General features: G+C 34.9%; 1 protein-coding gene across 1 annotated transcript; it reads left to right on the forward strand.

The window, feature by feature from the left end:
* The first annotated feature begins 4,094 nt into the window (after positions 1 to 4,094).
* On the forward strand, positions 4,095 to 13,896 carry LOC117331068 (metalloproteinase inhibitor 2-like). The gene is made up of 6 exons (XM_033889664.1): positions 4,095 to 4,128; positions 7,357 to 7,480; positions 8,688 to 8,794; positions 10,570 to 10,672; positions 10,987 to 11,144; positions 13,679 to 13,896. Exons 2-6 carry the CDS (start codon positions 7,363 to 7,365, stop codon positions 13,841 to 13,843), a joined length of 651 nt encoding a protein of 216 aa, XP_033745555.1. The 5' UTR covers positions 4,095 to 4,128; positions 7,357 to 7,362; the 3' UTR covers positions 13,844 to 13,896.
* Positions 13,897 to 14,419: the final 523 nt, after the last annotated feature.

The raw sequence follows: 14,419 nt of genomic DNA on the forward strand, positions 1-14,419 counted from the left end.
CTCGTTGTATCAGAGACTTCTATCAGGTATATACGTCTCTGATTGTATTTTGCAATTATAATACAATGTTTATTTTAGTGCGAGACTTAGGAAAGCTAAGATGACGAGGCTTTGCCTGGTCATCTAGACTTTTCCTGTCGAGCACCAAAATAAACCACGTATTGTTGCATGCTAGCGTGTATTCTGTTTATCATGCAAAAAAATTTCGAGGTTGATGACATTCAAACAAACAAATCTCCGTTTTGTTTACCGTTGATGGGTACGAGTGACCCTGAGTGAAGTGTACTGCTACATCGCACAGGAAAATATTCATTTATTGATAGTTGTTGTTCATGTTGTTGTTTGCAGATCCCTTTGGTACGTTGATCGGAGCGCCACAGTGTCACTGAGTTTGATATAATATCACATCACGCATTTTGTTCCTGTTACTTTCTAAAGACTGTAAACGATGAGAGTAACAAGGTCTTAACTCAGCTGATTATAGACAACGGTCACCAACGAATACAGTGTGAGCTAGGTGTGCCCCAGATTGGTGAAACTGTAAGGATTCAAAGGCTCAGCAGACAATACCTTACCAAACCTCTCTAAGGTGTCAGGTCGGCACTAATACGCTCGTCCAACCAGACGCTTGATTTCTACGCATTCTCTGTATGGCGTAGCATGCTTTGCAAGAAGAGTCTGGTTGAACGAGACAGCGGCCCTTAGATTGGCTAGCTGTATTTCCCCCATTTGCCTCTAGACTTCAATTCGAAAAGTATTCATGAGCACAGCCTAGCGGAAAGAATTAAATGGTACTAAGGCAGGTAACCTGGTCGTCTAGTTGGTAATCTTCAAACTCTCCTAGACGGCATTATGGCCTTCTTTAGCTGAGGTCGGTAGTTTCGTAATTTTATCTAAACGTCGAGTCCAGCTTGTATTACAGTATAGAGTAATTTTTGTTGCACTTATACTTTAAAAATAATATCAGGGGTATAAATGTCGAAAACTCGTAAGGTTGTTGTTAGAAAACATATATGCATAAGTGATAAAATTACAGGAGCAATCCCGAGTCAGAATAGAACAAGAGTGGTCTCGAGAAGACGGGAACAGTGTATGTACACAACCCGACATATTATATGCTGTATGCCTACTTCGAGGAGTTTGAGAAAACTCGAGCTATGGACTAGTGCCTGATTGATATTATGTATATAATCCTTGATAGATTCATGCTTGTCGTTTAATTTGATTACCCGGTAGTATGTATATACTTTTGTTACAATCAACCATGCCAGGTTATATCAGGTCCAGTTCGGCTACATCAAATAGCAAACAGGAGTTCATTTAAATATCATTAAAAATGCGAAAAGCCACTCAATAAAAATGCCTTATCTAATATCTAGCATATATATCTAAGACTGGAAAGTATTTGATTCTAGCATTTGTCAGGTTCTAAATGTGGAAACTAAAGTTTACTCCTTATTAGAGCCTTCACCTTCAGCTGCTGGGGTCAAGTCAAATATTCACAACATCTAAACATCTTCTCAAGCATATACAAGACCATTCCAACCGGTTTTAAATTTCCAGTTGAAAAGGAGCAAAATATATCCATTGAGAGTTCACATTTCTGTTAAATGACCTCAAGTCTCTTTCAACAATGAAAAGTATTTGTTGCCAATATATCTGGAAGTAGTGAGCTTGTTAAAAATTCAGTCTTTTTGACCACCTGTCCCCCGATATGATGGGGAAAGACGGTCTCGTTACAGATGTAGTTGGTGATTTAGGGTCAGTCCATGATGACCTTGGGATATCAAGACATTCTAGTACTGTAATATGTAATCATCGTCTTTAAATTATGACATACTTTTTTTTGGAAAACAAATTGGCACTTATATACCAGTGGGATAATTTCGACCATGGTTACACAATGTATATCTACAGCTCTAGTTAAAGAAGTACACAAAGGCCATAGCACACAAGCTGTTGTAATATCTCTATAACACTGATCGGCTCAGCATAACACATAATGTTATTTGCCCGCCTTTTTCTGATATCCGAAATAAAGGGATCGAATCGATGACATTTAAGATAAACACCGAAAAGCACATCTATGCCTAGAAATGGGCTTCCACTGAAATTATCAGCATCAAAAAGAAGTGTTTCTTATTTTGTTGAATAAGTAATACTATTGAAAATATGTGATCAGAATGAGAATAAATATGATAATAAATATAATACTGTATGCGCCCATTACAAACCCTATTGCATTTTTACAGTCAATCCCGAGTAAAACCTCCAAAGCTGTGACAGTAAGACTGCCTAATGATGATGCACTGTTCGTGTGTAAAGTATCAATCATGTCGATGTTATAACACCCATAGAAACGTATGTTATAACACCCATAGAAACGTATGTTATAACACCCATAGAAACGTATGTTATAACACCCATAGTACCGTATGTTATAACACCCATAGAAACGTATGTTATAACACCCATAGAAACGTATGTTATAACACCCATAGAAACGTATGTTATAACACCCATAGAAACGTATGTTATAACACCCATAGAAACGTATGTTATAACACCCATAGTACCGTATGTTATAACACCCATAGAAACGTATGTTATAACACCCATAGAAACGTATGTTATAACACCCATAGAAACGTATGTTATAACACCCATAGTACCGTATGTTATAACACCCATAGAAACGTATGTTATAACACCCATAGAAACGTATGTTATAACACCCATAGAAACGTATGTTATAACACCCATAGAAACGTATGTTATAACACCCATATAAACGTATGTTATAACACCCATAGTACTGTATGTTATAACACCCATAGTACCATATGTTATAACACCCATAGTACCGTATGTTATAACACCCATAGTAACGTATTTTATAACACCCATAGTACCGTATGTTATAACACCCATAGAAACGTATGTTATAACACCCATAGAAACGTATGTTATAACACCCATAGAAACGTATGTTATAACACCCATAGAAACGTATGTTATAACACCCATAGTACCGTATGTTATAACACCCATAGAAACGTATGTTATAACACCCATAGAAACGTATGTTATAACACCCATAGTACCGTATGTTATAACACCCATAGAAACGTATGTTATAACACCCATAGTACCATATGTTATAACACCCATAGTACCATATGTTATAACACCCGTAGTACTGTATGCTATAACACCCATAGTACTGTATGCTATAACACCCATAGTACTGTATGTTATAACACCCATAGTACTGTATGCTTTAACACACACAGTACCGTATGTTATAACACCCACAGTACTGTATGCTATAACACCCACAGTACCGTATGTTATAACACCCATAGTACCGTATGTTATAACACCCATAGTACTGTATGTTATAACACCCATAGTACCGTATGTTATAACACCCATAGTACTGTATGCTATAACACCCATAGTACCATATGTTATAACACCCATAGTACTGTATGCTATAACACCCATAGTACCGTATGTTATAACACCCATAGTACTGTATGTTATAACACCCATGGTACCGTATGTTATAACACCCATGGTACTGTATGTTATAACACCCATAGTACCGTATTATATAACACCCATAGTACCATATTATATAACACCCATAGTACCATATGTTATAACACCCATAGTACCATATGTTATAACACCCATAGTACCGTATGTTATAACACCCATAGTATCGTATGTTATAACACCCATAGTACCGTATGTTATAACACTAATAGTACCGTCTGTTATAACACCCATAGTACCATATGCTATAACACCCATAGTACCGTGTGTTATAACACCCATAGTACTGTATGTTATAACACCCATAGTACTGTATGCTATAACACCCATAGTACCATATGCCACCTGTAGTACCTATGGTATAATAAATAACCATAAATGCGCTTTGCCAATAAAGATAAAAAGATAAAGATATATGTATTTGTATGCTTGAGAGATTTCTAATCCGATTATGATTGATACATACATTTTGTAGCATGTGTGAGTACTTATCATACCTATATAACAGGTATTATAGACTACAGGTCATTTCACCACTGTTATCCAATTCACTCGTCAGCAAACAGAGTAAGTATTGTGTGAAATATATTCCTACAAGATTGTATCATTTTACACGTTAATAACGGGTACTTTTTCTTTATAATTGACGGATACTTGTGTGACGTAATGGCGCCTCGCTTGCTCCACTTGTACCGGGAATTGTAATATTTGGTAATGTAAGCTACTCGTGTGCTGCTGTGGGGTCAATCACTTGTCGTCCGGTTGTCAGCAGGGTAAGTTGTGTTGACTTGTAATTAGTGAAATTATTTAGTAGCTGTCGTCCATAATTTCCTAAATTTGATATTAGCTTGTCTGCTGGATTTAATTTGCCACTATCGTACATTTCGATGTAGAAATTGGTGTTTACTTTGGGTCTGGTGAGCCGGTGTCTTGTCGAAAGTCAGGTTGTAGCTGCAGGTGTTGACTTAGTTGTTTATGAACATCTTACTTTTGCAGATGATCGTATTTACCATTGTCTATGTAAACTTTTTAATGCTTTTAAAAATTCATTTTTTGTTCCGAAGGATCTCAAAAGGGGCATTATTTGTACACTTTATAAAGGTCATAATAAGCCAAAATCTGATCCTAACAGTTATCGAGCTATTTCTCTAATGCCTGTTATTCTAAAAGTCTATGAAAAACTCATGCTCAACAGACTAGTTAATGAAAACCTATTTAAAGTTAATCCTTTACAAAATGGCTTTCAGAAAAACGTCAGTAGCACTATGACGTCATATCTTGTACATGAATCTGTTATTTACTCTGGTGAAAATAAAGTAAATTGTATTCCTGTTTTTTGGATGCTGCCAAAGCCTTTGACTGCGTTTGGCATAAGGGCCTGTTTGTCAAACTTATATCTCAAGGTTTTAATCGTGATTTTATTAATGTCATTGTTTCATTATATAAAGATATGCATAGTGCAGTTCTTTATCAAGGTTTTATATCAAAATGGTTTCCCATATGTCAGGGAATCCGGCAAGGGAGTATTCTCTCTCATTGGCTTTATTCTGTGTATATTAATGATCTGTTAAATGAATTATGTGCTTCTAAGTCTTCATTTTCCATTCAAGACGTTAACGTCACTTGTCCTACTCAAGCAGATGATATTGTTCTTTTCTCACTATCCAAACATGATCTTGACAACTTAATGCATACTTGCTATATATATAGCTGTAATTGGAGATTTGAATACAACGCTTCGAAATCTGTTGTTATTGTTTTTAATGAGGTATATATAAGGTGGAAGATTTTTCATAAATACGACTTGCAGTCATTTGTGTACGATTACTTAGAGTCAACATGCATACCAAGCAAATACACATGGAAACATATTGTTAAAAATGTTTTACTTCTTGAGGAAAGTAATCAATGGAAACAGCGTTTGTCTTTAAATTGTGAGTTGCGCAGGTTTAGGAATATTCACATGGAATTTTCTCCGTCGATTTTGTGGTCCATTTCCAAAGTCTCTCCATTTTTATCTGGTATTTGTAAACGCGTTTCAAAATTATGGATTACTCCCCCTGACTGTGAGCTGCACTGTGCTAAATGCAATTTATCTGTCCCAGATGCTGTTGCCCATTGTATTTTAGATTGTAGAAATATAGATATAGTCAAAATTAGAGATGCATTTTTTACAAAAGTTGTGAATATTTATCCCGTCCGTGTATATGTTCTGTTAGACCAAGCGGACATGGAAGAACAAACAAATATCATTCTTGGCCGTCCAAATGATAACATTGTTCTTGCTCTTGGTGAGGATGACGTCGTATATTCTTTCGTTCAAGATTGTCTTTATTTCGCAGATAAAGTATCTGCCCTGACCTTTCAGTAATCACATTATTATATACTCTGTAACATTTCCTGTATTGGCGCAAATTTATATTAGTATTTATACCTGTATTTGTAATTGTCTACTAACCTAGTACTTATACAATAGATATAATGAAATATAATTGTTGGTAGCCAACAGATAAGCTTACGCTTCCCTGTAAATTAACATGTGTTTATAATTTGACTAATGGTAGTATCTCTGGAACATTTTTGTTTATCCATTTATTTATTATATATTTATTTATCTTGTTTTCTCCCTTGTCTTTATAATATGTCCTCCCACCTTTTTTGTCATTACTTTGCACCTATTATTGTTTGTATTCTTATTTGTTTGTGTAACTCTTCACTTATGGAGGAAATAAAGATATGAATGAATGAATGAATGATACCCAGGGTGACATAGCCGTACCTCATATTTCATTAGCGATATAACGATGGTTACCAATTGTATATTATACATGTTTGTCCCTGATTTAAGTTAGACGTGCAGAGTAGCGTATCTGTATTTGAGTAAAATCCTCACTGCCTCCCGCGGGTATATTTTTGTACTTGGTTACACTATTCTACACATTTTAATAAATTGTTGAATTCGAGGAGTCTGTTTTTATTCTCACCTGTTTATCTCATTACATAATAATTTGTATACGAAATCTACAAGCGAAAGCGCAGTCGAACCCTGGACAAAAACTTGTAGGAGGCCGACATGCGTAGCGCCTCTGCGGTACACGTAGAACAGACATATTATATGTTTATAGTTTGTTATAACGGTAAGAATAACTGATTGATATAAGCAGCAGTAATCACATTCTTCTGAACTTGACGTCATTTTTCTGGTGAAATAAACAAATATTATCCAAAGTTCAACATACACTTGAAGTGATGCAATACAGTTACGTATAGGCATTGTTCAAATAAAGTAAATTGATAAATTGAGCACGGATCTATTTTCAATTAAGGTACACTAGTTGTGCCATTAACGAAATATATATTTTTAGTATGAAACTATCAATCAGTTGAACGTATGTAAAACAGTTGTTTTTTTTAGAGATAAGAGGTAAATAGGTTCCATTAAATTTCCATTCCATTCCATTAAATGTGGTCATCTCATCGATGTTTTCTTTGATACGCGATACCCCGTCTCGATCAAATTTAAGAATAATGATTGTTTTGTATAATATTAAGATAAGTTTAAGAAACAAAGAATATCCCGAAATCACTAAATCTGTCTCTTTGCATGCTGGTACTCTGGAGTAAGGTACAAAACCTGTAGAGTTCAGGGACAATGTAGGTACATTCTGTCGCCACCGAAATGTAATATTTATTCTATGTCATAACAAAATGGGACTTTGACATGAAGTATAACCTAATTCAGCCTCGTTGTTGATACATTCAATTTTGTTTCTTGATGTTTTTTTTTATTAACAGACGGAAATGTTGCTTGTAGCCATCTTGGTTGCCTCCAGCTTTGTGCTGTCGAGCATACCAGTCAGTAATGGTTGTACGTGTCTCTTCAGACACCCACAGCAAGTTGTTTGTGAATCAGACTTTGGTAAGTAAACATATATTAAGTTATCTACACGTGTATTTGCTGATATACCATCACAGAGCCTGTCTTTAACTGGTACTTCTTTCGATCTGCCTACAAAACTATGTCCGTTCATTATACATGTATGTACACTGAGCTGCCTTCGTCGCCTCGCCCTAACATCACTGACGAGTCACAAAAAGTACAACACACCTTTGTGATTCAGATTAACTAATTTTGAGCTTTATACTTTTCTTTCACGTATCTAACAATTTTTATTAAAGGCGCTAATATCCTTGGTCTCCTTTGTACATTTTATTCATACCCAACGTTATACCAAAGGTAACAAGATAGCGGTCGTGTGGCCATGATGAACGCTTGTGTCGAGTTTCATTAAGTAAGAAGAAGCAGAAACGGAGTAAACATATGAAGTCCCCAAACTTCGTTTGGGGGACTTAATTACTATTTTGTATTCATATCATATAGCGAGATTTGGGAGAAAAGTAAGCTGATATAACCGCTGACAACAATTTAAGACTATTTTAGAGGATTGCTGTCTAGATCACTACTTATTTGATGACCGCCGAGCTTTGTATAGTGGTTTAGTCAACATACCAGTATTCATTTTCAGTTTTTAACATTGTTGCATATCTTTAGGCATTTAAAGGACCAAAACATTCTAATTGTAAAGGCTGATAATTATGTGTTTGAAATACTCGTAGTGTATATAAGTCTAATATAAATACATTACTTCAATTTATTACACAAATACATATTATCATATATAACAACATTTAATATTTAATTGTCGAACAATACAATCAAAGTTAATTTACACTTAATATTTAGTTGTTGAACAAGGCAATCAAAGTTAATTTTAACGTTGGTAGGTTTCGATCAATATTGATAGTTAAATATAGGTTAATGGATGTGTTTTATGTATCTGTTATCAAATTTTGTGTAATGTTTTAGGTGGTCTTTTGATGATTTGAATTAACATGTCCAGTGTTACGAGAGATATTACACATCAAATATTAATAAAATTATGTACTTTTAATAATTCTTCCATATTGGATATTATTAAATTAGTTTTGTATTTCTTTAAAAAAACTAAATTCTGTTGTAAAAATACAGGTTTGGTCAGTTGTTTTGTGAATTAAACGGCAATAATTGGTTATAATTGCCAAATACAATTATGCTAAATGTTATTTTTTACTTTAACATATTTCAGTTATCAAAGGTCTTCAAGTTGGCGAAAGGGAGATTCCGTTATCTGATGATTTTCCTCCTGTTGGTGGAAACAGAGTTTACACAATATTGGTCAAAACTGTTTACAAGGTAGGACGTTTGTTTTATATAGAGAATATACCGGTTTGCTGGTTGTTTGTTCAGATGTCGTAGGATTGGTTGTATGTGGAGACACATAACAAAGAGTTAAAATCAGTTTATAAGGAATTATCATATCATTTCTTCGAATGGTTGCAAATCCCAACAATAGTTTGGCACATGTTAATAGAATATACTCAACCTTATTGATTATACCATATTGTAATAAGTATATTTCATAAGGATCATCTTTGTTAAATGGGTCGAATGATAGAGTTCTGATAACGTTAGGTAACCTTTGTGTACCTGTTATCCATTTAAACAAATTGGTTAGTTGGTTATCGGCCATGTCTCCATAGTGGACATAAAATGGAACTGACCATTGTCTATATTAGCACGTAGACGAGAATATACCATTGAGACATATTACACAAAGAAGCCATTATCACCAACAAATAAAGCTTGGAGTATGATTGAACCTTTTCCGACATACAGAACCATATCTCTGAATAGGAATAATATTCATCCGTCTGGTATGAATAGCAAAGACCTACAACAAGTTTGTTTTGTACACAAACAGAAATTGAAAACTTAACTTGCGAGCTTTCGAAATGTCTATTTCCTTCGTCAAGCCAACAACATGTGGGTACCCAGAATGGTCTATAGAGAGAGTTAAAAAACAAATAGAAGACACAGCAAGGAGCCAGGGTCACGGCAAAAGATACCAACATAGGGAATGTGTCTGAAAGAGCACCAGAAAGACGTGAACGACATGGAACAGCACTATATTCCCGAAATACAAGAAAAGCATCGGAAAGACAATGTAATAAATCAGCTATTACGGACCATACCAACATACACAACCATATCATAGACTGGAAGGAAGGCGAATCAATGAACAGAGACGGCGGGGCCACCAGTTGAGTTATCTTTATGACCCCATTTTAACATCCAATAATAGGCAGAATGGGTAAACATCTTACCCGTCCCTCTGCCTACCTACAGTATGAAAGTGCATTAGGATGAAATGTTGCGCTGCGAATTTGACAGCTGACTTCACTAAGTCGGCCTATTTTGAGAAGTGAGCTGATTTCAGCGGTCAGGACACCGACATTCGGCTATTGTACTCTTGGCTTGACAAAGGAACCAGACGTTTCGAAAAGTTTTCAATTTCTGTACAAAACAAAATTGTTATATAACATATCCCTGAACCGTTAACAGTAGATGATGTTATTGTACATGATAGTTACATTTGTATTTAGATAACAAAACATTTACATGTGGTTAGTTCTAATTACCGGTTAACAAAAAGTTTGCATGTACAGGGATAAACAGGGACGTATATTGTACATGTACATTTGTATATACTGGGACGTACAAAATGTATATTGTAGATTCAAGTTTCACTGGTAAAATCAGCGTGAAGATTATCGCCAACAGAAGAGGTGCACATTTATTTTCGAAATGATTAATTTAATTATTATTTTTCATTTATTGAATTTAAAAATTATTACATAATAAAAAAATCTATTAATTAGTGCTGTACTAAATAAAAACATTTTACTGATTTCATGATTGACTTTAGTACCCTATCTATAAAATGAGTTGACATTCTTAGTTGAAACAGACCATAACTTATCTGCAGAGGGTTTCCTACATAAACACCTTTTCTCCCAGTTACCAGTGTTGGTGTTCGCAGAATGAGCCTAATATATATATATATATAGGAAGTGAGTTTTCTGTATTTCGTATGCTTGGTATATCTTAACCTATTATCTACAATTTAGGGTAGGAAGATAAAGGCCGGTAAAACGATTGAGGTGAGCACAGGTTTGAACAGTGCTGCATGTGGTGTGACAGTAACGTCAGGAGTCTTATGGTTACTTACGGGTATGTTACATATAGATATTACAAGTTATCGTTTCCTTAACGAATAACTATTAATGTTATACATATTGTATAGAGGTTTTATGTAACATACTTTTTATAATGTATATTATGTAGACTTGTCCTATCGCGCGATGGGATTTTATGTTAACTATTTCAGTTTTTTTTTTAGATTCGGTCATCAAATTTCAAACTTTTAGAAAAAAAGGTAATTAATTTCAGCAAGTATTCTGGTAAACCTATAAGAAAATAAAAGTATTCATTGAACAGTATGAAGGCATTTTATGTATTTCATTTTTTATTTAATTTTCCTACAGGGCAAACAAGGAAAGTAAATAAGAAGACAGTACATTCTATTAGTCTTTGTGACTGGAATGCAGAGTGCCAGACTCTTACAAACCAGCAGTTAGCATTTCTAGAAAAAGGTCCAGATTCATATTTTGGAAAAAGAAAAAGAAATTGCAAGAAATGTAAAGTAAGTAACAAATATAAAAATGGGTAAATCATGAACATGTATTCTAGAGGAAAAGTCGTTGGTTTTCAACGCTTTCAAAAGTACGAAGTTTTAATATTTTGATAATCAAGGGAAAAAGAAAGATTCAAACAATACCTATTCATTAATGTAATAATATTTACATTTGCCCTGCGGTGTCAAAATATAAACCTAGTAAGCTCCGTTTCGGTTTATAGGATTATGAACATAAATGAGTACGAATACGAACAGGATCTGAATGTTAACAAACATGCAAGTCCAATGACCTTCCGTTTTGACGAGAAATAATAGAAAACGTAATGACTTTATTTATCCTCGTCACATTATCATGGAGTATCACTGTTTAGACATAGTCAAATAAACTTGTTTTTAAAGGTGACCCTATTACTCAGTTTTTTTTAATTCAGCGGATGTGCCACCGCAGTATGGCGTAACAATAATTCAATGTTGTTTTACAGAACTTTTGGACAAAATTGCAAACGAATAAAAAGTTCGAACTGATTGATTAAAAAATCTTTTTTTTTTTTACACTAGTGGACTTTCAGTGTCCCTGCTTAAAGAGAAAGCGTGTTATAAGTTTCCGTCGCGGGAAAGGGAGCACGCGCTAAGGGCCATTACGCCAATTCGACATTCCTGAGGTCCTTTTATATCTATTTCATTTTATTTCGGGGTTTTATTATTTCTTTCGTGTGTGGTAAAGGATGAAAATGTAAATATTAGTATTAAACTGCATTCCACTTCGGGTTATTGGCATATGAACGCAACTGTATTAATAACCGGAAACGGAATATACTTTCACTGTACACACTTCATTTAGATGCCACGAGACTTGTATAGGAATTCGTCATATTAGATTGGTAAAAAGGTAACGTATGGACCTATGTTAGGTCTCCGTTCCTACATTTTCTCTGTATTTATTTGTTCATAAACAAACAATATACAATGTATATAATAGTGTATAAGGATAGTATGGATTCGTAAAAGAATTATTAAGATTGGAACTATGCTTATTAGATTTAGCTATTTAACATAATGTGACAGCGGAGGCGTTGTCTTTGACGTGTAGCCGTTCTGACACGCGACCAAGCGGTCAAAATCGACAAAAAATGGGGAAACATGGAAGCAGCTATAGTGTACAGCGTAATAAGCGAATGTCGTTATCGCGATATAGATGAGTTGCTTACATTATCTTACATTGTAGCTCAAGATTCAATTGATTGAAAGCGTCAAGCAAACTGTTCCCATATTATATACATGTAACGGGATATATCTATCACAGTAAAACTTGTGTAGCCTAAGAAAGCTTTCCATAATACTGTGTAGTTATTTTTCACGGGGCTGATACTTCGCGGTTGTCCCGGTCAAACTTAATTCGCGTATATTAATAAAGTGCGCGCAACCACGCCTTGTTAACATTCTTAGGTAAACACTTCTACATATTTATTTGTACATATATAATTGACACCCCCCCCCCCCCCACCCCTCCGCCAATATCACCACCTATACAGTAGAACTACCTGTTATGGTCTATACAGGCTATACACATTCCCCTCCCAATCGTGCTATATTGTCCAACCAGAATTATGCTTGATCACGGAGGACATACACGTATGTCCCTGATTGAACACAGACGAGTCGATGTTTGCATTAAACTGATTATTATCAGTTGTGACAGACCCATTAACAAATGTATGGCATACAGCAACTTAAATTCGAGAACTTTTTTGTCGAATAACACCTTCATGAACAACTCTATACGTATGTGATTGTATGACAAAAGGTCATTTGTACACCTTTTTTAACTAAAAAAAAGAAGTTTTTTTTTAAATTCCCTGTTGTATTTTGTAAATGATAACTTGTCGATTCAGATTTTAGCAAAAATTGTATGACAAACAATGATAGAAAAAAAGGAAATGTTTAACAGCTTTGATTACGGACAAGCGGTCACTAGTATGTACGCCATCTATTCGATACATGTAATTACATACACAAAAATGTCGTATCCTAGCACCTAGAAAAGGTGAAAAGGAAAGGTCACTGGCCGGCCTATTCGTCGGATTCTGCTCTCGTGTTGTTTCGTGAATTTACGAATGCATACTGATGATGTAAACATGGCTTCAGTTCTGTATTTCATAAATTATTTGTCTGGAAAATGCTTAACACTTACATGTATACTTAATATAAATATTCAAGTCTTTCGGAGTTTAAATCTTTTCATTGTAACATATATCATGCACTATGTTTTTAACAGTTTCAGCTATAATAAAAGTTTTTTCCGACAGAGAACTGTTACTGTAATGGAATATATTGCTTCATAATCCTAAAAAACCTATTTAAACCAATACAAGTTAACATGTTTGTCCATATTACCACACACCCGACAAACATTTTATAATACAGTATGAACTCTCTTCTATTGAAATTGTTCAAGTGTCAAATTAGTTTGCTGATATTGTTCTTTTCCATTTAACAATATGAGCATGAAGCCTTTTATATTTCTTTTCTTGAATCGTCAGATTGTAACTTGCCCTCAAAATGACTGCAGCAGTGTGAGGGCGACAACCGGTACATGCCTAAGGGACTCTAAGCAATGCTATGGGAAAACGCTCAGCTGTCAATACAAGTCGAAACGCTGTCAATGGAGGAGTCAGACTGATGCTGAGACCTGCATCAATAGTTAGTTTCAGGTCGAACATTATCAGAGGACATGTCAATTAATAAATGTTGAACAGTATGTGGATATTGTTATAATGAGAGAAAAACACTCATAACTTTTGTATATTGTCAATTTACTTAACGGTTTACTCGGATAGGAATTAATGGTAATATCAGCGGTCGTGGTACCTATATCAGGGACGCAGAGGTTGCTGTATATGTTAAAAGCAATATGTACATAATATCACAGGCGCTTGCATAAAAAATGTGAATTTAAAAAAATGATATGGCAGTGGTAAAGTGTACTGTGGAGATCACAAAGGTTGGCAAAAGACATTTATTCAAACTGACACAGTGCACACTATATGCGACCGTCATCAAGAAACATTCATCTTTAACCTACCGTGTCACTTAATACGAATTGCTACATCCAAAACACAATAATCCGTGAAAACAATCGCCGAATTCCTCCAGCAAAACACCATTTTTAAACTGCTTCATCTGCCTGTCCAGATTCCTCATTTACATACGAGGTTACAAGGTCATGCGTTTATATAATCGATTGTCACCAGGTGCACTTTTTGGGGTCATCTCGGCATACT

This window comes from Pecten maximus, chromosome 7 (genome assembly GCF_902652985.1).
Source record: "Pecten maximus chromosome 7, xPecMax1.1, whole genome shotgun sequence".
NCBI lineage: Eukaryota > Metazoa > Mollusca > Bivalvia > Pectinida > Pectinidae > Pecten > Pecten maximus.